We start from the raw sequence: 21,640 nt of genomic DNA on the forward strand, positions 1-21,640 counted from the left end.
ATTCTTAGTTGTCCCGGCTGTGTGTTTCCTCCTTAGTTGTCCCGGCTTTGCATTTTCTCCTTAGTTGTCCCGGCTGTGTGTTTTCTCCTTAGTTGTCCTGGCTGTGGGTTTCCTCCTTAGTTGTTCCGGCTGTGCGTGTCCTCCTTAGTTGTCCCGGCTGGGGGTTTCCCCCTTAGTTGTCCCGGCTGTATGTCTCCTCCTTAGTTGTCCCTGCTGGGGGTTTCCCCCTTAGTTGTCCCGGCTGTGGGTCTCCTCCTTAGTTGTCCCGGCTGTGGGTTTTCCCCTTAGTTGTCCCGGCTGTGTGTCTCCTCCTTAGTGTTCCCGGCTGTGGGTTTCCTCCTTAGTTGTCCCGGCTGTGGGTTTCCTTCTTAGTTGTCCCGGCTGTGTGTTTCCTCCTTAGTTGTTCTGGCTGTGGGTCTCCTCCTTAGTTGTTCCGGCTGTGTGTTTCCTCCTTAGTTGTCCCGGCTGTGTGTTTTCTCCTTAGTTGTCCCGGCTGTGTGTTTCCTCCTTATTTGTCCAGGCTGTGTGTTTTCCCCTTAGATGTCCCGGCTGTGTGTTTTCTCCTTAGTTGTCCCGGCTGGGGGTTTCCTCCTTAGTTGTCCCATTTGTGGGTTTCCTCCTTAGTTGTCCCGGCTGTGTGTTTCCCCCTTAGTTGTCCCGGCTGGGGGTCTCCTCCTTAGTTGTCCCGGCTGTGGGTCTCCTCCTTAGTTGTCCCGGCTGGGGGTTTCCTCCTTAGTTGTCCCGGCTGGGGGTCTCCTCCTTAGTTGTCCCGGCTGTGTGTTTCCTCCTTAGTTGTCCTGGCTGGGGGTTTCCTCCTTAGTTGTCCTGGCTGTGGGTTTCCTCCTTAGTTGTCCCGGCTGGGGGTTTCCTCCTTAGTTGTCCCGGCTGTGGGTTTCCTCCTTAGTTGTCCCGGCTGGGGGTCTCCTCCTTAGTTGTCCCGGCTGGGGGTCTCCTCCTTAGTTGTCCCGGCTGTGTGTTTCCTCCTTAGTTGTCCTGGCTGTGTGTTTCCTCCTTAGTTGTCCCAGCTGGGGGTCTCCTCCTTAGTTGTCCCGGCTGTGTGTTTCCTCCTTAGTTGTCCTGTGTGTCTCCTCCTTAGTTGTCCCAGCTGTGGGTCTCCTCCTTAGTTGTTCCGGCTGTGTGTTTCCTCCTTAGTTGTCCCGGCTGTGGGTCTCCTCCTTAGTTGTCCCGGCTGTGTGTTTCCTCCTTAGTTGTCCCGGCTGTGTCTCTCCTCCTTAGTTGTCCCGGCTGTGTGTTTTCTCTGTAGTTGTCCTGACTGTGGGTCTCCTCCTTAGTTGTCCTGGCTGTGTGTTTCATTCTTAGTTGTCCCGGCTGTGTGTTTCCTCCTTAGTTGTCCCGGCTTTGCATTTTCTCCTTAGTTGTCCCGGCTGTGTGTTTTCTCCTTAGTTGTCCTGGCTGTGGGTTTCCTCCTTAGTTGTTCCGGCTGTGCGTGTCCTCCTTAGTTGTCCCGGCTGTGGGTCTCCTCCTTAGTTGTCCCGGCTGGGGGTTTCCCCCTTAGTTGTCCCGGCTGTATGTCTCCTCCTTAGTTGTCCCGGCTGGGGGTTTCCCCCTTAGTTGTCCCGGCTGTGGGTCTCCTCCTTAGTTGTCCCGGCTGTGGGTTTTCCCCTTAGTTGTCCCGGCTGTGGGTTTCCTTCTTAGTTGTCCCGGCTGTGTGTTTCCTCCTTAGTTGTTCTGGCTGTGGGTCTCCTCCTTAGTTGTTCCGGCTGTGTGTTTCCTCCTTAGTTGTCCCGGCTGTGTGTTTTCTCCTTAGTTGTCCCGGCCTTGTGTTTCCTCCTTATTTAACCAGGCTGTGTGTTTTCCCCTTAGATGTCCCGGCTGTGTGTTTTCTCCTTAGGGCCCTATTCCACCGGACGATTATCGTTAGCATAATCGTTAACGATTAACGATCTCAAACGACCGCTATTGCGAAAGACCTGAAAACGTTCACTCATTTCCATGGAACGATAATCGTTACTTATGATCGTAATTGCGATCGTTTCTTCTTCCGTATTTCTTCGCTATTGCGTTCGTATCTATTGCGAACGACCGAACGATGTCTTATTCAATGCGAACGATTTGCGAACGTTTTGCGAACGAGCAACGATAAAAATAGGTCCAGGTCTTATAAAGCGATCAACGATTTCTCGTTCGGTCGTTAATCGTTACTGCATTTCAACCGAACGATTATCGTTTAGATTCGAACGATTTAACGATAATCTGAACGATAATCGTCCGGTGGAATAGGGCCCTTAGTTGTCCCGGCTGGGGGTTTCCTCCTTAGTTGTCCCATTTGTGGGTTTCCTCCTTAGTTGTCCCGGCTGTGTGTTTCCCCCTTAGTTGTCCCGGCTGTGGGTCTCCTCCTTAGTTGTCCCGGCTGTGGGTCTCCTCCTTAGTTGTCCCGGCTGTGGGTCTCCTCCTTAGTTGTCCCGGCTGGGGGTTTCCTCCTTAGTTGTTCCGGCTGGGGGTCTCCTCCTTAGTTGTCCCGGCTGTGTGTTTCCTCCTTAGTTGTCCTGGCTGGGGGTTTCCTCCTTAGTTGTCCTGGCTGTGGGTTTCCTCCTTAGTTGTCCCGGCTGGGGGTTTCCTCCTTAGTTGTCCCGGCTGTGGGTTTCCTCCTTAGTTGTCCCGGCTGGGGGTCTCCTCCTTAGTTGTCCCGGCTGGGGGTCTCCTCCTTAGGTGTCCCGGCTGGGGGTTTCCTCCTTAGTTGTCCTGGCTGTGGGTTTCCTCCTTAGTTGTCCCGGCTGGGGGTCTCCTCCTTAGTTGTCCCGGCTGGGGGTCTCCTCCTTAGTTGTCCCGGCTGTGTGTTTCCTCCTTAGTTGTCCCCCCTTAGTTGTCTTGGATATGCAGGTAATCCAGGTAATGAGGGCAGAGTGGGAGGAGCTTCTTATAGAGAAATAACAGCTCAGTGAGTGGCAGAATTCCTTCTGGTTGGTCTGTCATCAGATCCTTATTTTACGTAATAAAATGGTAAACAATTATTTATAAATCCTACAATGTGATTATCTGGAATGTTCTATAGATTCTGTTTCTCACAGGTGACCTTACCGACCAGAAATATTACACACCGCTGCATTCTGTGCAGGTGGCAAAACTTGCTTAAAGTTTAGTGTATATAGTCCGGACCGGTGGGAGTGCGGCGGGAGTGCGGTGGATCGGCGAGCTTACTGTGATATCCTAATGTACTGATTGAATACATTTATACAATTACTTTGGGGAGCAAGGACACTTGCTCCCCAAAGTATTCCATAGATGTATTCATTCAATAAAGCACACTGTACATAACATTACATTACTTTACATAGAAATCCATAGAAACAATAAAGTCCCATAGACTTCTACATATAGGGCGTCCCCTGGTGGACACTCCATAGGGATTACAAAGAATCAGAGGCAGGCAGATGGTCAGGTCAGGTAGGAAATGGTCAGGGAATGCGGAAGGCAAGGAAAGTCAAGGTACAGAGCATGGGTCAGATAAGCCAAAGGTAACAGGCAGGAAATTCGCAGGAGGAGCTGAGCTTGGTAGGGGGGAACTAGAATCAATAGCCAGTGAGGGGTTAATACATGGATGAATGTAATATAGGAGGTCAGGTCCAGAATGTGATTGGACCAGACCCCTGATTTCCAACCACAGACACCTGAGAACACTGAACACGCCAAGATCCCAACAGGTACAGTCACTTGCCAAATGGTCAGCATATTAAATACCTATCTTACCGATGGTATATGAATAATATATAGGCAGTACAGGTCTGTTATATGTTGTTATTTATGCTTGGTATAGATATATATTATATGCAGGCTGTAGAGATGTATTACATATTATTTTATAGCTGGATATAGATACATATTATCTGCAGGCTGTACAGTTGTGATATTACATAGATGAGACCAACATTATTTATACCTCCATATATTTATTATTTATGGTTAAGTGTATATCTATTATCATCTTATATATTGTTTTAGGGGACATTACAGCCGGTATGGACACAAGGCTGCTATGCTGTATTATTACATTATAGAAATTGTTGTATTAGGCTATGTTCACACTACGTGAACAACCGGCCGTTCTGTGAACCCGGCCAGGTCACGGAACGGCCGGTCTTAGGCCGGATCATCTTAACTTAAGTACCGGCCGGGTGATCTTTCCGGCCGCGGAGCTCAGATTCGGGCACATCAGCGTGCGCCCGCATCAGAGCTTCTCACAGCACACAGTGAAGCAAGGGCCGGAGCCGCTCGCTTCACTGTGTGAACTGACATGGCTTTCTGCGGCCGGAATTCACTGAATTCCGGCCGCAGAAAAGTGACCTGTCAGTTTTTTCCGGCGCCGCATGGGATCCTGGCTGGAGCGTATACGATGTGTGTACGCTCTGGCCGGGATCCCATTGAACATAAGGCTATGTTACACACCGCAAAACTACGGCCGTAGTTTTATGTAGTGTGAACATAGCTTAAGGGTCTATTCACACGTCAGTATATTTTTCCAATCCGCAAATTTCAGTCAGTATACAATCCGCAAATTCAGTCCGTATTGCATCCGTATTGCATCCGTATTGCATCCGTATTGCTTCAGTAAAATACAGACCCCATAGAGTTGTATTGGATGTGTCAGTTACTGTCCGTACTAGGGCCTGTCCTTTTTTTTTTGCGGAACGGATTGCAGCCCAGTACACAACACGGATGTGTGTATAGGTCCATTGAAATACATTGGTCCTATATTATTGCGGATCCGCAATTAAGGACATGAACAGGACGTATGAATAGAGCCTTATACTGTATTTTCTTTGGATTATATATTTTTCATTACATGATTATATTATACATCTCCCTCCAGTATGAAATCCTGACATACAGAATTCTGCCTGTCCTCTATATACATATGCATATACAGTAATACCTCGGTTTTTGAACGCTTTGGAACTCGAACTTCTTGGTATTCGAATGAAAATTTACCCAGAAGTAGTCTTTGGAACTCGAACTTTGCCTTCCGGAACCAATTAAGTTCGAGAACTGAGGTACCACTGTATATGATATATAGTGTGATGTATATCACTATGTATATATACTACTACAATGGTACAGTGATGGCTTGTACCAGCGTTGAGGTGCAATGCATAGATCTTATAATAACATCTTTAGGTTCCAGTATGTTCACACAACGTATATTTTCTTAAAATTATTACGAAAATATATGTTCCCTTTCCATCTATGGGATCTAGGCCGGAGTGTATACACATAGTATACGCTCCGACCGGGATCTCTAGCGGTGTCGCAAACAACTGACAAGTCAGTTTTCTGTGGCCGCTATTCAGTGAATAACGGCCTTAGAAAACCCTGTCAGTACACACTGTGGAGCAAGCGGCTCCGGCTGCTCGTCCATAGTTTGTTCTGGGGAGTTCCGATGCTGGCGAGCATGAATGCGTCCGCATCAGAACACTGCAGCCGAAAAGATCATTTCAGAGACTGATGCGGTTTCAAAGACTGGCCGTTCCATGACCCGGCCAAGTCACGGAACGTCCGGTCTCTTACGATTTGTGCACATAGCCTTATTTTGTTTTTTTATGTTTACACTTGATTCCTTCATCATTTTGCACACTACGTATATTTCAGTCAGTATTGTGGTCCTCATATTGCAACCAAAATCAGGAGTGGATTAAAAACACCACAAGGATCTGTTCACACAATGGTGAAATTGAGTGGATGGCCGCCATATAACAGTAAATAACGGCCATTATTTCAATATAACAGCCGTTGTTTTAAAATAACAGCAAATATTTGCCATTAAATGGCGGCCATCCACTCAATTACAACATTATGTGAACAGATCCTTTCTGTGTTTTTAATCCACTCCTGGTTTTGGTTGCAATACTGACTGAAATATACGTAGTGTAAATGCAGCCCTGGCTATGTTCACACTGCATATGAGTCTGGCCGTAGTGCGAACCGCGAATATACACACGTAGTTTTGAGGTTGATTCGTTTGCTTAAAAGTATACGATATACGGCCGCACAGTGCACACTACGTATGAGCTTACGGCCGGATCGTATACAGCGACGTGAAAAATGAACAAGACCATTGTTTGAGGATGGAAATGTTCCAACTCACGGCCGTGGATTTCCATGCGGTCCCGTACGGAGTACTTATTTCAGCCAAATAGAACTTGATTTTTAGATCCAAAAGGTTCTGTGAGTTTTATTGGGCTGGGCGAAGATTTCCAAGTAAATGACCTGTTTCAGATCACTTCGAAACAAGCTAGGGAAGCAGAACTCTACTGCGGGCCTATGTTCGCGGTTCGTACGCATCCGGCCGCATGTCTATTTTTCCCACCCCCGTAGTTTCAGCCGCACATGTACGGCGGCGTACGAAATGCGGCCGGACTCATACGCAGTGTGAACATAGCCTAATATCATTATTAATCGTAGATATTGTAGCCTCTAAACACCACACTGGAGATCGATTGGCAGACAATTATGTACGGCCCTAGTAGTGATCTGTGGACCAGCTGGATCTTTTAGTTTTTATGATTTATTGTTATTATGATAAGAGTAGAATCTGTCACTTATTATCATTTATTATAATTGTTTTATTATTATTTTTATTAGTATTACTACTAGAGATGAGCGAATATACAGTAAGGACGAAGCGAAGCGCTTCGTCCCTATCTGTATTCCGCTCATCCGGCTGCGGCTCTTTGAAGTGCGCTCCGCTCCATGCCGCTCCTTCCAAGGTGCTTGAAAAAAGATGGATCCTGTCCTGGGAAACTGGGAAAAGATTCCCAGGATGGGATCTATCTTTTCCCAGCACCTGGGAAGGAGCGGAGCATACTTCAAAGAGCCGCAGCCGGATGAGCGGAATACAGATAGGGACGAAGCGCTTCATTCGTCCTTACTGTATTTTCGCTCATCTCTAATTACTACTACATTATAGATGAGCAATGCTCCTCTCATGGATCAGGTCTTTGGCACATGACCTCTCTGAATCTTATACCATATTTGAGTGTCCACAACCGAGTCATAGAAGAACATTGAGTCTTAACGCCCTATTACACAGCGCAATAATCTACTCAACCAGGCCGATTTGGTAGATTATCGCTTTGTGTAATAAAGACAACAATCAGCTGAAGAAACCATTATTAACTGATCATTGTCCGCCATCATTAACTGATCATTGTCTGCCAACCAAGCATCGCTACCTGTAAAAGTGATGTGCAGCCACGGCCGATGAATGTGTAAAATAAATATTAAGCCTTATATTTACCTCTCCACGTTCCCCGGTGTTCTCATCGCTTCTGCCAACTCCCGGCAGCCGCCGCTGGAACTTCTGAGCCAGTCTCTAAGGTGACAGGCCACTCAGCCAATCACTGCCCATGGTGCTGTTCCATCTTGGCTGGTGATTGGCTAAGCGGCCTGTCACTTTATAGACCGACTAAGAAGTGGCCTATGCCGGGAATGGGGCAGAAGTGAGGAGAACAGCGGGAAGTGTGGACAGGTATGTATAAGGTTTATTATTTTACACTTAAAGTGTTCCTGTCGTCATAACTTTGAAAACCACAATCGACAGTAGATGTGATATAAAGCAAGTTTGCAATTTATATTTATTATTTTTTTCTGTTATTATGGAAAACACGGCACTTTCTGTTTTTCGACTTTTTTTTTTTTTCTAAAAAGTTTGAACACAGGAAGTCCAGTGTTTTTACCAGGTCATCTGCACTCTCAGAGAAGGCACGGACACATTAAGCCATGACTCTCTGTACTGGCCAGGACTTCATTTGTTTAGTCTCTTTTTTTTCAACCAGCACAAGACTAAAAAGCTTCAGGAGACTGGACCTGGATACAGTAAATATAGCTGTTATATAGCTGCCTTCAGGAGACTGGACCTGGATACAGTAAGTATAGCTGTTATATAGCAGCCTTCAGGAGACTGGACCTGGATACAGTAAGTATAGCTGTTATATAGCAGCCTTCAGGAGACTGGACCTGGATACAGTAAGTATAGCTGTTATATAGCAGCCTTCAGGAGACTGGACCTGGATACAATAAGTATAGCTGTTATATAGCTGCCTTCAGGAGACTGGACCTGTATACAGTAATTATAGCTGTTATATAGCAGCCTTCAGGAGACTGGACCTGGATACAGTAAGTATAGCTGTTATGTAGAAGCCTTCAGGAGACTGGACCTGGATATAGTAAGTATAGCTGTTATATAGCTGCCTTCAGGAGACTGGACCTGGATACAGTAAGTATAGCTGTTATATAGCAGCCTTCAGGAGACTGGACCTGGATACAGTAAGTATAGCTGTTATATAGCTGCCTTCAGGAGACTGGACCTGGATACAGTAAGTATAGCTGTTATATAGCAGCCTTCAGGAGACTGGACCTGGATACAGTAAGTATAGCTGTTATGTAGAAGCCTTCAGGAGACTGGACCTGGATATAGTAAGTATAGCTGTTATATAGCTGCCCTCAGGAGACTGGACCTGGATACAATAAGTATAGCTGTTATATAGCAGCCTTCAGGAGACTGGACCTGGATACAGTAAGTATAGCTGTTATATAGCTGCCTTCAGGAGACTGGACCTGGATACAGTAAGTATAGCTGTTATATAGCTGCCTTCAGGAGACTGGACCTGGATACAGTAAGTATAGCTGTTATTTAGCAGCCTTCAGGAGACTGGACCTGGATACAGTAAGTATAGCTGTTATATAGCAGCCTTCAGGAGACTGGACCTGGATACAGTAAGTATAGCGGTTATATAGCTGCCTTCAGGAGACTGGACCTGGATACAGTAAGTATAGCTGTTATATAGCAGCCTTCAGGAGACTGGACCTGGATACTGTAAGTATAGTTGTTATATAGCAGCCTTCAGGAGACTGGACCTGGATACAGTAAGTATAGCTGTTATATAGCTGCCTTCAGGAGACTGGTCCTGGATACAGTAAGTATAGCTTTGTTTTACAGCATGATAGCAAAAAATAATATTAACAATAATGAATGTTTATTGCAAACTTGCTTTATTTCACATCTGCTGGTTTACATTTTGAAAGTTATAACAGTGTCACTTTAAGGCAAGGTACAGACATAACTAACTAACATATATATATATATATATATATATATATATATATATATATATATATATATATATATACATACAACCCTTGCTGCACAATTATTGAGCCATCTAATAGGCCCAGTAAGCGAGCACATCCTGAATATCAGGCTGTGTAATGCGGCCCTTACACATCGGACTTTATTGCCCGTCCTGCCCTCAGTATACAGAATATATGTGGTGATGTTGTTGCTAGTCCATGTTATTATATAGTCAGTAAAGTGTGTCTGGATGTACAGGGGTTATTATAATACAATGAAAGCAGACTATGTTCTATTGCTCTGTGTTACATATATTTCTATTTTACAGCTCTCTCTATATCTTTTATTACCTTTTCTATCTCAAATCTATATATTTATCTACAATACACTCAAAAAATCTTCAGACCCTTTAATTATTTTTACATTTTGTTACGTTGCTTCTTGTGCCAAAATATAAGAAATCAAGTTTTCCACCATGGTTCTGCCCTCAGTACCCTCAAAGGGGCTGAGCTCCAGAGATTCCGTGTGCAGATGGGAGAATATTCCAGAAAACCATCATTGCAGCCTCCACTTATCCGAGCTTTATGGCAGAGTAGCAAGGAAGAAGCCGCATCCCTACAGTAAGGAGGAGACTGGGCACTGCCCATCACCTGCCCCCATACCATCCCTACAGTAAGGAGGAGACCGGGCACTGCCCATCACCTGCCCCCATACCATCCCTACCGAGAGGAGGAGACCGGGCACTGCCCATCACCTGCCCCATACCATCCTTACAGTGAGGAGGGGACCGGGCACTGCCCATCACCTGCCCCATACCATCCCTACAGTAAGGAGGAGACCGGGCACTGCCCATCACCTGCCCCCATACCATCCCTACAGTGAGGAGGAGACCGGGCACTGCCCATCACCTGCCCCCATACCATCCTTACAGTGAGGAGGGGACCGGGCACTGCCCATCACCTGCCCCATACCATCCCTACAGTGAGGAGGAGACCGGGCACTGCCCATCACCTGCCCCCATACCATCCTTACAGTGAGGAGGGGACCGGGCACTGCCCATCACCTGCCCCATACCATCCCTACAGTGAGGAGGAGACCAGGCACTGCCCATCACCTGCCCCCATACCATCCCTACAGTGAGGAGGAGACCGGGCACTGCCCATCACCTGCCCCCATACCATCCCTACAGTGAGGAGGGGACCGGGCACTGCCCATCACCTGCCCCCATACCATCCTTACAGTGAGGAGGGGACCGGGCACTGCCCATCACCTGCCCCATACCATCCCTACAGTGAGGAGGAGACCGGGCCCAGCCCAACACCAGCCCCCAAACCATCCATACAGTGAGGAGGGGACCGGGCACTGCCCATCACCTGCCCCATACCATCCCTACAGTGAGGAGGAGACCAGGCACTGCCCATCACCTGCCCCATACCATCCCTACAGTGAGGAGACCGGGCACTGCCCATCACCTGCCCCCATACCATCCCTACAGTAAGGAGGAGACCACTGCCCATCACCTGCCCCCATACCATCCCTACAGTGAGGAGGAGACCGGGCACTGTCCATCACCTGCCCCATGCCATCCCTACAGTAAGGAGGAGACCGGGCACTGCCCATCACCTGCCCCCATACCATCCCTACAGTGAGGAGGAGACCGGGCACTGCCCATCACCTGCCCCCATACCATCCCTACAGTGAGGAGGTGACCGGGCACTGCCCATCACCTGCCCCCATACCATCCTTACAGTGAGGAGGGGACCGGGCACTGCCCATCACCTGCCCCATACCATCCCTACAGTGAGGAGGAGACCGGGCACTGCCCATCACCTGCCCCCATACCATCCTTACAGTGAGGAGGGGACCGGGCACTGCCCATCACCTGCCCCCATACCATCCCTACAGTGAGGAGGAGACCAGGCACTGCCCATCACCTGCCCCCATACCATCCTTACAGTGAGGAGGGGACCGGGCACTGCCCATCACCTGCCCCATACCATCCCTACAGTGAGGAGGAGACCAGGCACTGCCCATCACCTGCCCCATACCATCCCTACAGTGAGGAGACCGGGCACTGCCCATCACCTGCCCCCATACCATCCCTACAGTAAGGAGGAGACCACTGCCCATCACCTGCCCCCATACCATCCCTACAGTGAGGAGGAGACCGGGCACTGTCCATCACCTGCCCCATGCCATCCCTACAGTAAGGAGGAGACCGGGCACTGCCCATCACCTGCCCCCATACCATCCCTACAGTGAGGAGGAGACTGGGCACTGCCCATCACCTGCCCCCATACTATCCCTACAGTGAGGAGGAGATTGGGCACTGCCCATCACCTGCCCCCATACCATCCCTACAGTGAGGAGGAGACCGGGCACTGCCCATCACCTGCCCCATGCCATCCCTACAGTAAGGAGGAGACCGGGCACTGCCCATCACCTGCCCCATACCATCCCTACAGTGAGGAGGAGACCGGGCACTGCCCATCACCTGCCCCATACCATCCCTACAGTGAGGAGGAGTCCGGGCACTGCCCATCACCTGCCCCCATACCATCCCTACAGTGAGGAGGAGACCGGGCACTGCCCATCACCTGCCCCCATACTATCCCTACAGTGAGGAGGAGACCGGGCACTGCCCATCACCTGCCCCATACCATCCCTACAGTGAGGAGGAGACCGGGCACTGCCCATCACCTGCCCCCATACCATCCCTACAGTGAGGAGGAGACCGGGCCCATCACCTGCCCCCATACTATCCCTACAGTGAGGAGACCGGGCACTGCCCATCACCTGCCCCCATACTATCCCTACAGTAAGGAGGAGACCGGGCACTGCCCATCACCTGCCCCATACCATCCCTACAGTGAGGAGGAGACAGGGCACTGCCCATCACCTGCCCCCATACCATCCCTACAGTAAGGAGGAGAACAGGCACTGACCCTCACCTGCCCCCTTACCATCCCTACAGTGAGGAGGGGACCGGGCACTGCCCATCACCTGCCCCCATACCATCCCTACAGTGAGGAGGAGACCAGGCACTGCCCATCACCTGCCCCCATACCATCCCTACAGTAAGGAGGAGACCGGGCACTGCCCATCACCTGCCCCCATACCATCCCTACAGTGAGGAGGAGACCGGGCACTGCCCATCACCTGCCCCATACCACCCCTACAGTGAGGAGGAGACCAGGCACTGCCCATCACCTGCCCCATACCATCCCTACAGTGAGGAGGAGACCGGGCACTGCCCATCACCTGCCCCCATACCATCCCTACAGTGAGGAGGAGACCGGGCACTGCCCATCACCTGCCCCCATACCATCCCTACAGTGAGGAGGAGACCAGGCACTGCCATCACCTGCCCCCATACCATCCCTACAGTGAGGAGGAGACCGGGCACTGCCCATCTGTCACTACAGTTGTCCACTCTACTTCTCCCCTCTCCTACTTGGTTTTGGATGTCATGTGACAATAATAAGAAGCGCCAAGCAGAAGAGAGGAGGCGAGCAGGTGCCTGCCCCGGCGGAGCTAGAGCCTTCAGCAGAGAGTGGAAGGGAGGATTGCGCCCCCTGTAATTCAGCAGGAGATGGCGCCCTAGGCCATCGCCTACCCTGGCCTACCCTACCCGGCCCTGCTTACTGATCATTGTGAAGGATTGAGGAGAGAAGGTTGGGAATAAGGAACAAGATAACAAAGTGTGAAAACAGAGATTGGGGCTGAAGACTTTCAAAATCTATCTATCTCCTATCTATCTCCTATCTATCTATCTCCTATCTATCTATCTCCTATCTATCTCCTATCTATCTCCTATCTATCTATCTCCTATCTATCTATCTATCTCCTATCTATCTATCTATCTATCTATCTATCTATCTATCTATCTATCTCCTATCTATCTATCTATCTATCTATCTCCTATCTATCTATCTATCTATCTATCTATCTATCTATCTATCTATCTATCTATCTATCTCCTATCTATCTCCTATCTATCTATCTATCTATCTTCTATCTATCTATCTATCTATCTATCTATCTATCTATCTCCTATCTATCTCCTATCTATCTATCTATCTATCTATCTATCTATCTATCTATCTATCTATCTATCTATCTATCTATCTCCTATCTATCTATCTATCTATCTATCTATCTATCTATCTATCTATCTATCTCCTATGTATCTACTTGTATCTAATGTCCGTTGTTTTCCCATTGCAGGTGAAGGTTTGGTTTCAGAACCGTAGGACAAAGCAGAAGAAGGACCAGGGGAAAGACTCTGAGTTGAGGTCGGTGGTATCGGAGACGGCGGCCACCTGCAGTGTCCTCAGACTTCTGGAACAAGGTCGCCTCCTGTCCCCTCCTGGCTTGCCTGGACTAATCCCTGCTTGTGCCACAGGTGCTTTAAGGGCCCCAAGCAGTTCTGGTCCAGGGGCCCCATCCCTCCCTGAAGTAGCCAGTGCTCCCTCCCACCAGTCTGGACTCCACAGCTCCCCTACAGGACACAGCATCTTTAGCATGCCAGTACCATCTCTCCTGGGCACAGTCGCCAACCGGCTAACGTCCAACCCCCTGACAATGGCAGGAAACCTCCAGGAACTGTCCGCCCGGTACCTCAGCTCCTCCGCCTTTGAGCCCTACTCTAGAAACTCCTCCAAGGAAGCTCTAGATAAAAAGTCACTGGAGTGACCATGCAGATTGTGTGTGTATCTGTGTCATGTGTGAAGATCATCTCCTGATAGGTGTAACTGTACCCCAAGCATTACTGTAAGAGCACTGTACCCCCAAATCCCGAGCCACAGGGGAGTTAGGTGCCCCCCACCGTAATGTCAGCCCCAGGCCTAGGTGGGCAGAATCATGCAGAATTCACAAGCCAGGCAGTCAAAAGAAGGAGTCAGTGGGTCACTTAGGGAGTCAAAGCATCCACTGACCTCATGGAAAATGACTCCCCAAATTCAGGCACCAGCAGTCACTTTGTAAGCACATTGTCCGCCTGGCTCTGGGGATTGGAGCAGCCCATGGTTCTGGCAGCTTCCATTCTCACCCGCTGCAGGGGGGTTCACAGGACAGCCACTGAACATCCCTCACCGGCCAGCCCAGAGGAACACGTGGGGGCCGTCCAGGTGTAGTCGGATGTACGGCCATCACCAGCAGTATGGCATTAGAGATCCTGCTCCACCCCCTGTATGTACACTGCAGATTTGCGGACTACAAGCTGCTGTAACCTGTGATTTGCTGATTGATCCTCAGGGAAACTGTGTTAGATTAACACAAAGACCAAGCTCCGCAGCGGAACACGTCACGGGATGTCACCTCCTATAAAGCTGCGCAATGTGGAACTCCTTACTGATCAGCCGCAGCTACGCAATGCCTTATATCCCCGTCACCTCCAGAGCTGCACTCCGCAGTCACACCATCTCTCTAATATCATATACTAGAATGCTGTCCAGAGCTGGAATCACAACTCTGCTATTATGTCTTATACCACAATCACATTCAGCACTGCAGGGAACCAGCCCTCATAGAAACATAAAAGACTCCATCATGTCCCTCCTTTCCCTTCTTCCTCCTGTAACATATATAAAGGTTTCCATCATGTCCCTCCTTTCTCTTCTTCCTCCTGTAACATATATAAAGGTTTCCATCATGTCCTCCCTTTCCCTTCTTCCTCCTGTAACATATATAAAGGTTTCCATCATGTCCCTCCTTTCCCTTCTTCCTCCTGTAACATATATAAAGGTTTCCATCATGTCCTCCCTTTCCCTTCTTCCTCCTGTAACATATATAAAGGTTTCCATCATGTCCTCCCTTTTCCTTCTTCCTCCTGTAACATATATAAAGGTTTCGATCATGTCCTCTCTTTCCCTTCTTCCTCCTGTAACATATATAGAGGTTTCTATCATGTCCTCCCTTTCCCTTCTTCCTCCTGTAACATATATAAAGGTTTCCATCATGTCCCCCCTTTCCCTTCTTCCTCCTGTAACATATATAAAGGTTTCCATCATGTCCTCTCTTTCCCTTCTTCCTCCTGTAACATATATAGAGGTTTCTATCCTGTCCTCCCTTTCCCTTCTTCCTCCTGTAACATATATAAAGGTTTCCATCATGTCCCCCCCCCTTTCCCTTCTTCCTCCTGTAACATATATAAAGGTTTCCATCATGCCCCCCCTTTCCCTTCTTCCTCCTGTAACATATATAAAGGTTTCGATCATGTCCCCCCTTTCCCTTCTTCCTCCTGTAACATATATAACGGTTTCAATCATGTCCATCCTTTCCCTTCTTCCTCCTGTAACATATATAAAGGTTTCCATCATGTCCCCTCTTTCCCTTCTTCCTCCTGTAACATATATATAGGTTTCCATCATGTCCCCCCTTTCCCTTCTTCCTCCTGTAACATATATAAAGGTTTCCATCATGTCCTCCCTTTCCCTTCTTCCCCCTGTAACATATATAAAGGTTTCCATCATGTCCTCCCTTTCCCTTCTTCCTCCTGTAACATATATAAAGGTTTCCATCATGTCCTCCCTTTCCCTTCTTCCTCCTGTAACATCTATAAAGGTTTCCATCATGTCCCCCCTTTCCCTTCTTCCCCCTGTAACATATATAAAGGTTTTTATCATGTCCTCCCTTTCCCTTCTTCCTCCTGTAACATATATAAAGGTTTCCATCATGTCCCCCCCCCCCATTTCCCTTCTTCCTCCTGTAACATATATAAAGGTTTCCATCATGTCCCCCCCACCCATTTCCCTTCTTCCTCCTGTAACATATATAAAGGTTTCCATCATGTCCCCCCTTTCCCTTCTTCCTCCTGTAACATATACAGGAGGGTTGACAACTCCCACTGCTGATATTTCTACATAGGACTTCAGGCGATACAGGTCACATCCATGGCCTTTTTTATACATAGTTTTCCCATATATTTCCTGTTACTTATACAGTGCCAGAATATTGCTCAGATTACAGACAGTGACACCAGTCCCATCATACCTTGTCCCCAGGAGCTCAGTGAATTCTCCTACAGCCACACCCAGATCCAATTGTATAAGGAAAGATCTAACACCAGAATTGTGACTGTTGCTCTGGATAGGACTATAAGTAGTGCAGAAAGCATATTCTAAAACATGACATAACCGCAGAATTATGAGTGCAGCTCTGAAGTATAAAACATTATATAACAGTACAATTGTGACCATAGCTTGGAATGTGACTGCAATATAAAACATAAAGAGCAGAATTATGAGTGCAGCTCTGAAGGATACAAGATCAATAATACCATTTATGTATTATGTTATGTTTTCTCAGCAAGTCTTTCAAATATTCCACATAGTATCTACAGCAACATCTTATAATGCTGAGATGCAGCAGGAAATCACCAAAACAGCAATTCCTGGAGGTTCCTCTATGGGAATCACTGGCTACAGCGCGAATGTCTTAACCCTGGAGCCAGAAGCTTCTAGGGGAATCGCTCCTTATGCAATGTTCTTACAGATATGTGAATCCCCCCCCCCCCCAAAAAAAAAAATAAATAGAGAAGACTGACACATCTGGAGATCTGGAACATTCCGCAGTATGACCCCCCCCTACCCTCCATTTTGGTTTGTGGATCACAAATCCAGCACAGAAGAGACAAGGTGTGGCCCTTACAAGTATCAGGTGGCGTCCGTGACCCGCCACACGCTGCAATATCCACCGTCGGGGACTTTCAGTGACCGCACGTTAGGATCAGATATGTGAATTTGTTTGGATGATTAAACCACCAGCGATTTGTCGGTAGTACTTGAATGTGTCGCAGGGCACCGGTGCCTTTCGACCAGCTGACCTCAGCGTCATGTGACCGGCTGGTCGGGGGCAGCACTCGGCGCCCTGATTTAATTATAGTAATTTTATTGTAAATTATTTAATGAAGGGAAACGGGACGAGATCCGGGCGAGATTGGCCTCGTGGTTTCGTTCTGGCCGTCAGGGGCGTTTTGTGTTGATGTTGTGCGAGTGACTTGATGCATATATATATATAGAATGCCGTATATATATATGAGAAGAGATTTATGTATTTTTCACATTCTATTTAAACACCAAATGATTATTATTTGATATGTGGATGATGTGACAGATCCCGAACGCCGCCCCGCAACATTTATGTTCCATTATCTGGATGTTTGGATCTGAAATTAAATGGCTAATAACTCGATCTGGGTGATCGGCTCCGTCTGGCATCACTTATTTCACTGTGTCTGTGCTATGATGGCGTCCTGTAGATGAGGTAACACACTACTGCTCATCACACAGTCCATAGCCCCTCCTGGCCATTACATCTACATGTAGTGAGGAGTAGCTGTATATAGTGGCATTTTTCACCAGTTTTCCCCTGTCAGGGCTCCTTCTCTACTGTTCAGTTGTCCCTGAGCTAGTGGATGTAGACTAGCTGCTATGATGTCTCATGACGCAGTCTATAGCCCCCCCCTAGGTATTCCCTGTACTCCTGAGCTGGCCACCTACCAGGACTGCCTTATTGTGGTACATCCTGCTGACCTGGCTGTTGACCTGTTCATTGCTGGTAAATATTTATGTGTGCAGTATATTCAGTGCTGGTATATATTTCTGTGTGACGTATATTCAGTGCTGGTATATATTTATGTGTCAGGTATATTCATTGCTGGTATATAGTTACATGTGCAGTATATTCATTGCTGGTATATATTTATGTGTGCAGTAATATTCATTGCTGGTATATAGTTACATGTGCAGTATATTCAGTTCTGGTATATATTTATGTGTGCGTTATATTCATTGCTGGTATATAGTTACATGTGTAGTATATTCAGTGCTGGTATATAGTTACATCTGCAGTATATTCAGTGCTGGTATATATTTATGTTGATTGCTGGTATATATGTTTGCAGTATATTCAATGCTGGTATATAGTTACTTGTGCCGTATACTGTATTCAGCGCTCATATATATATATTTTTATATGCTGGTATTTATATATACCAAGGTTATATACCATTGCTGCTATATATGTAAGCAACTGATTCTAACATTAAGAGCATCCTGGAGGTTCCGTTGGACTTCTGCTGAGGATATCATTCATAGTCTAATGAGAAAGTGCAGCATATGGACTGGATTCTAGAAAACTATCATCTCCTCCCTACACGGCAGCTGAGCATTGTTTCCTCCCTGGGCACAGTGTTTGTACAATAACCCTACTGGCAAATCCACTAGACCCTCTCCAATCTTCATAGTCTACATCCAAACACCGTCTTGTTCCTCCACCTGTTCCCACACCATCCGAGCTACCAGCAAATAATTCTTATATTAACTTATAGATCTGGCACTAAATCCTGGACTAATCCATCATTAGTGAAATGTGGTCATGAATGAAAAAGCTGGACCCTCTTCTATAGACATCTGTATGAAGATTCCTAGGTATAGATTTGCTCCTAGGTTCCTGTGTGTCTATATGGGGGGAATGAAGCATATCAAGTCAGCTTCATTTGTCTCTGGTTCTTAAAGGGGTAACTTACTTCTATTTAAATTCTGCATTCTTCCAGTACTTATCAGTTGCTGTATGTCCTACAGGAAGTGGTGTATTCTCTCCAATCTGACACAGTGCTCCCTGCTGCCACCTCTGTCCATACCAGTAACTGTCAGAGCAGGAGAGGTTTTCTATGGGGATTTGCTGCTGCTCTGGACAGTTCCTGACATGGACAGAGGTGGCAGCAGAGAGCACTGTGTCAGACTGGAGAGAATACACCACTTCCTGCAGGACATATAGCAGCTGACAAGCACTGAAAGACTGGAGATTTTTTTTAAATAGAAGTAAATTACAAATCTGAATTACTTTCTGAAACCAGTTGATTTGAAAGAAAAAGATTTTCTACTGGAGTACCCCTTTAACTCCTCATCTGTGTCTGCTCCTGTGGTTGTGGGCTCTGGCTACAATGTATAATTAAGGACATTGTGAACGTCAAGAAGGTTGGCAGGAAAAATTATTTTCTTGTAAATCATTGCGATCATTTATTGTAATTATCATTATAAATTGCTTTGTCTAATAGGACCCTTATACCGGCACGTTCACCTGGCTAAGTGCCAGCTCACTGGTAGGAAGCCACATGGCGCCCCCTAGCAGCCAGGTTAAGCTTCCATATAGAGATGAGTGAACCGGGTTCGGGTCCATCCGAACCCGAACGTTCAGCATTTGATTAGTGGTGGCTGCTGAAGTTGGATAAAGCTGTAAGGTTGTCTGGAAAACAAGGATACAGCCAATGACTATATCCATGTTTTCCACATAGCCTTAGGGCTTTATCCAACTTCAGCAGCCACCGCTAATCAAATGCCGAAAGTTCGGGTTCGGATGGACTCCAGCATGCTCCAGGTTCGCTTATCTCTACTTCCATACTGAGGTGGGCACAATCAGCCGATCCCACGGAGTCCACAATCAGCCGATCCCACAGAGTCCACAATCAGCCGATCCCACGGAGTCCACAATCAGCCGATCCCACGGAGTCCACAATCAGCCGATCCCACGGAGTCCACAATCAGCCGATCCCACGGAGTCCACAATCAGCCGATCCCACGGAGTCCACAATCAGCCGATCCCACGGAGTCCACAATCACCCGACATAAACCCTGTTCAGATGGTTAGGGATAAGTTGGACCATACAGCAAAGAGAAAGCAGCCAACAAGTACTCAGCACTTCTGGGATTGTTTTAAAACCATTAAAGGTGTCATGTTATCTGTGTATATGTATATGGATGTCTGCTGAGCCATGTATCTAATCCTATTGTGTGATATTATCTGCTGAGACAGGTTTCTAATCCTATGACATGTGATATGGTCTGCTGAGCCAGGTATCTAATTCTATGATGCCTGATACTGTCTGCTGAGCCAGGTATCTAATCCTATGATGTGTGATACTGTCTACTGAGACAGGTATCTAATCCTATGACATGTGATACGGTCTGCTGAGCCAGGTATCTAATCCTATGATGCCTGATACTGTCTGCTGAGCCAGGTATCTAATCCTATGATGTGTTATACTGTCTACTGAGACAGGTATCTAATCCTATGACGTGTGATACTGTCTACTGAGACAGGTATCTAATCCTATGACATGTGATACTGTCTGCTGAGCCAGGTATCTGATCCTATGACATGTGATACTGTCTGCTGAGTCAGGTATCTAATCCTATAATGTGTGATACTGTCTGCTGAGCCAGGTATCTAATCCTATGACGTGTGATACTGTCTACTGAGACAGGTATCTAATCCAATGACATGTGATACTGTCTGCTGAGACAGGTTTCTAATCCTATGACATGTGATACAGTCTTCTGAGTCAGGTATCTAATCCTGATGTGTAATACTGTCTGCTGAGCCAGGTATCTAATCCTATAATGTGTGATACTGTCTCTTGAGCCAGGTATCTAATCCTATAATGTTTGATACTGTCTCTTGAGATAGGTGTCTAATCCTATAATGTGTGATACAGTCTGCTGAGCCAGGTATCTGATCCTATGACATGTGATACTGTCTGCTGAGTCAGGTATCTAATCCTATAATGTGTGATACTGTCTGCTGAGCCAGGTATCTGATCCTATGGCATGTGATACTGTCTGCTGAGCCAGGTATCTGATCCTATGGCATGTGATACTGTCTGCTGAGCCAGGTATCTGATCCTATGACATGTGATACTGTCTGCTGAGTCAGGTATCTGATCCTATGACATGTGATACTGTCTGCTGAGTCAGGTATCTGATCCTATGACATGTGATACTGTCTGCTGAGTCAGGTATCTGATCCTATGACATGTGATACTGTCTGCTGAGTCAGGTATCTGATCCTATGAGATGTGATACTGTCTGCAGAGCCAGGTATCTGAACCTTTGGATACTGTATGTCGCCCCCATTCTCTGTGTCGCAGTACAATGCATATTATAGATGCAGTAGGGAGCAGAGGGGCTGACAGTGTGAGAGGTTGATCCTGTGCCCCTCACCCCTCAGATCTGCCCCCCTGATTGCAGTCTTTGTGGGGTCTCTTGAGCTGGCACTGCCCCCGCTCCTCCGCCCGCACATTCCTGTACTGAGAAGTGTTGGAATGCTCAGAGCTGCCTTTTAGTTTTCTATCAATGGACCCTCATCTCCCCGGCCGCACACAGGTGTCCTGCAGGGTGTCGGGTCAGGGGTTCAGGCAGATTGTTGGAGCGGATTAGAACCAATTAACATGGAAGCATACAAAGGGCCCGGCAGATTAAGAGGAGCTGCCCGACCTGCACACAGGCTGCATCCCAAACAAGTGCCCCCGGCCGTACAGCACTGTGTACATGGTACCCTAACATCACAGTGTGCAGGGGACCCCCATAACACAGAGGGGGTCTCCACAACCATCATCCACTTGTCAGTGGGTGACGTCCACCGACAGCCCGGAGGTCCCATAAGGACTTTACCCTACTATAGGACACATTGAAGGTCCCCATCAGGGGTGTAGGTAAGAGTCATGGGGCCCCATAACAGAAAACTGTACAGGGCCCGATAAATCCTGTACGCCTG

The 21,640-nt window shown here is 47.4% G+C and overlaps 1 protein-coding gene across 1 annotated transcript in view; it reads left to right on the forward strand.

Moving 5' to 3' along the window:
- VAX1 (ventral anterior homeobox 1) overlaps positions 1 to 13,780 on the forward strand; it is a 36,777-nt gene extending 22,997 nt beyond the window's left edge. The window contains exon 3 of the mRNA XM_069978809.1: positions 13,313 to 13,780. Within this exon, the coding sequence (XP_069834910.1) occupies positions 13,313 to 13,780 (468 nt within the window). The remainder of the gene's footprint in view (positions 1 to 13,312) is intronic.
- Positions 13,781 to 21,640: the final 7,860 nt, after the last annotated feature.

This window comes from Dendropsophus ebraccatus, chromosome 8, assembly GCF_027789765.1.
Source record: "Dendropsophus ebraccatus isolate aDenEbr1 chromosome 8, aDenEbr1.pat, whole genome shotgun sequence".
Lineage (NCBI taxonomy): Eukaryota > Metazoa > Chordata > Amphibia > Anura > Hylidae > Dendropsophus > Dendropsophus ebraccatus.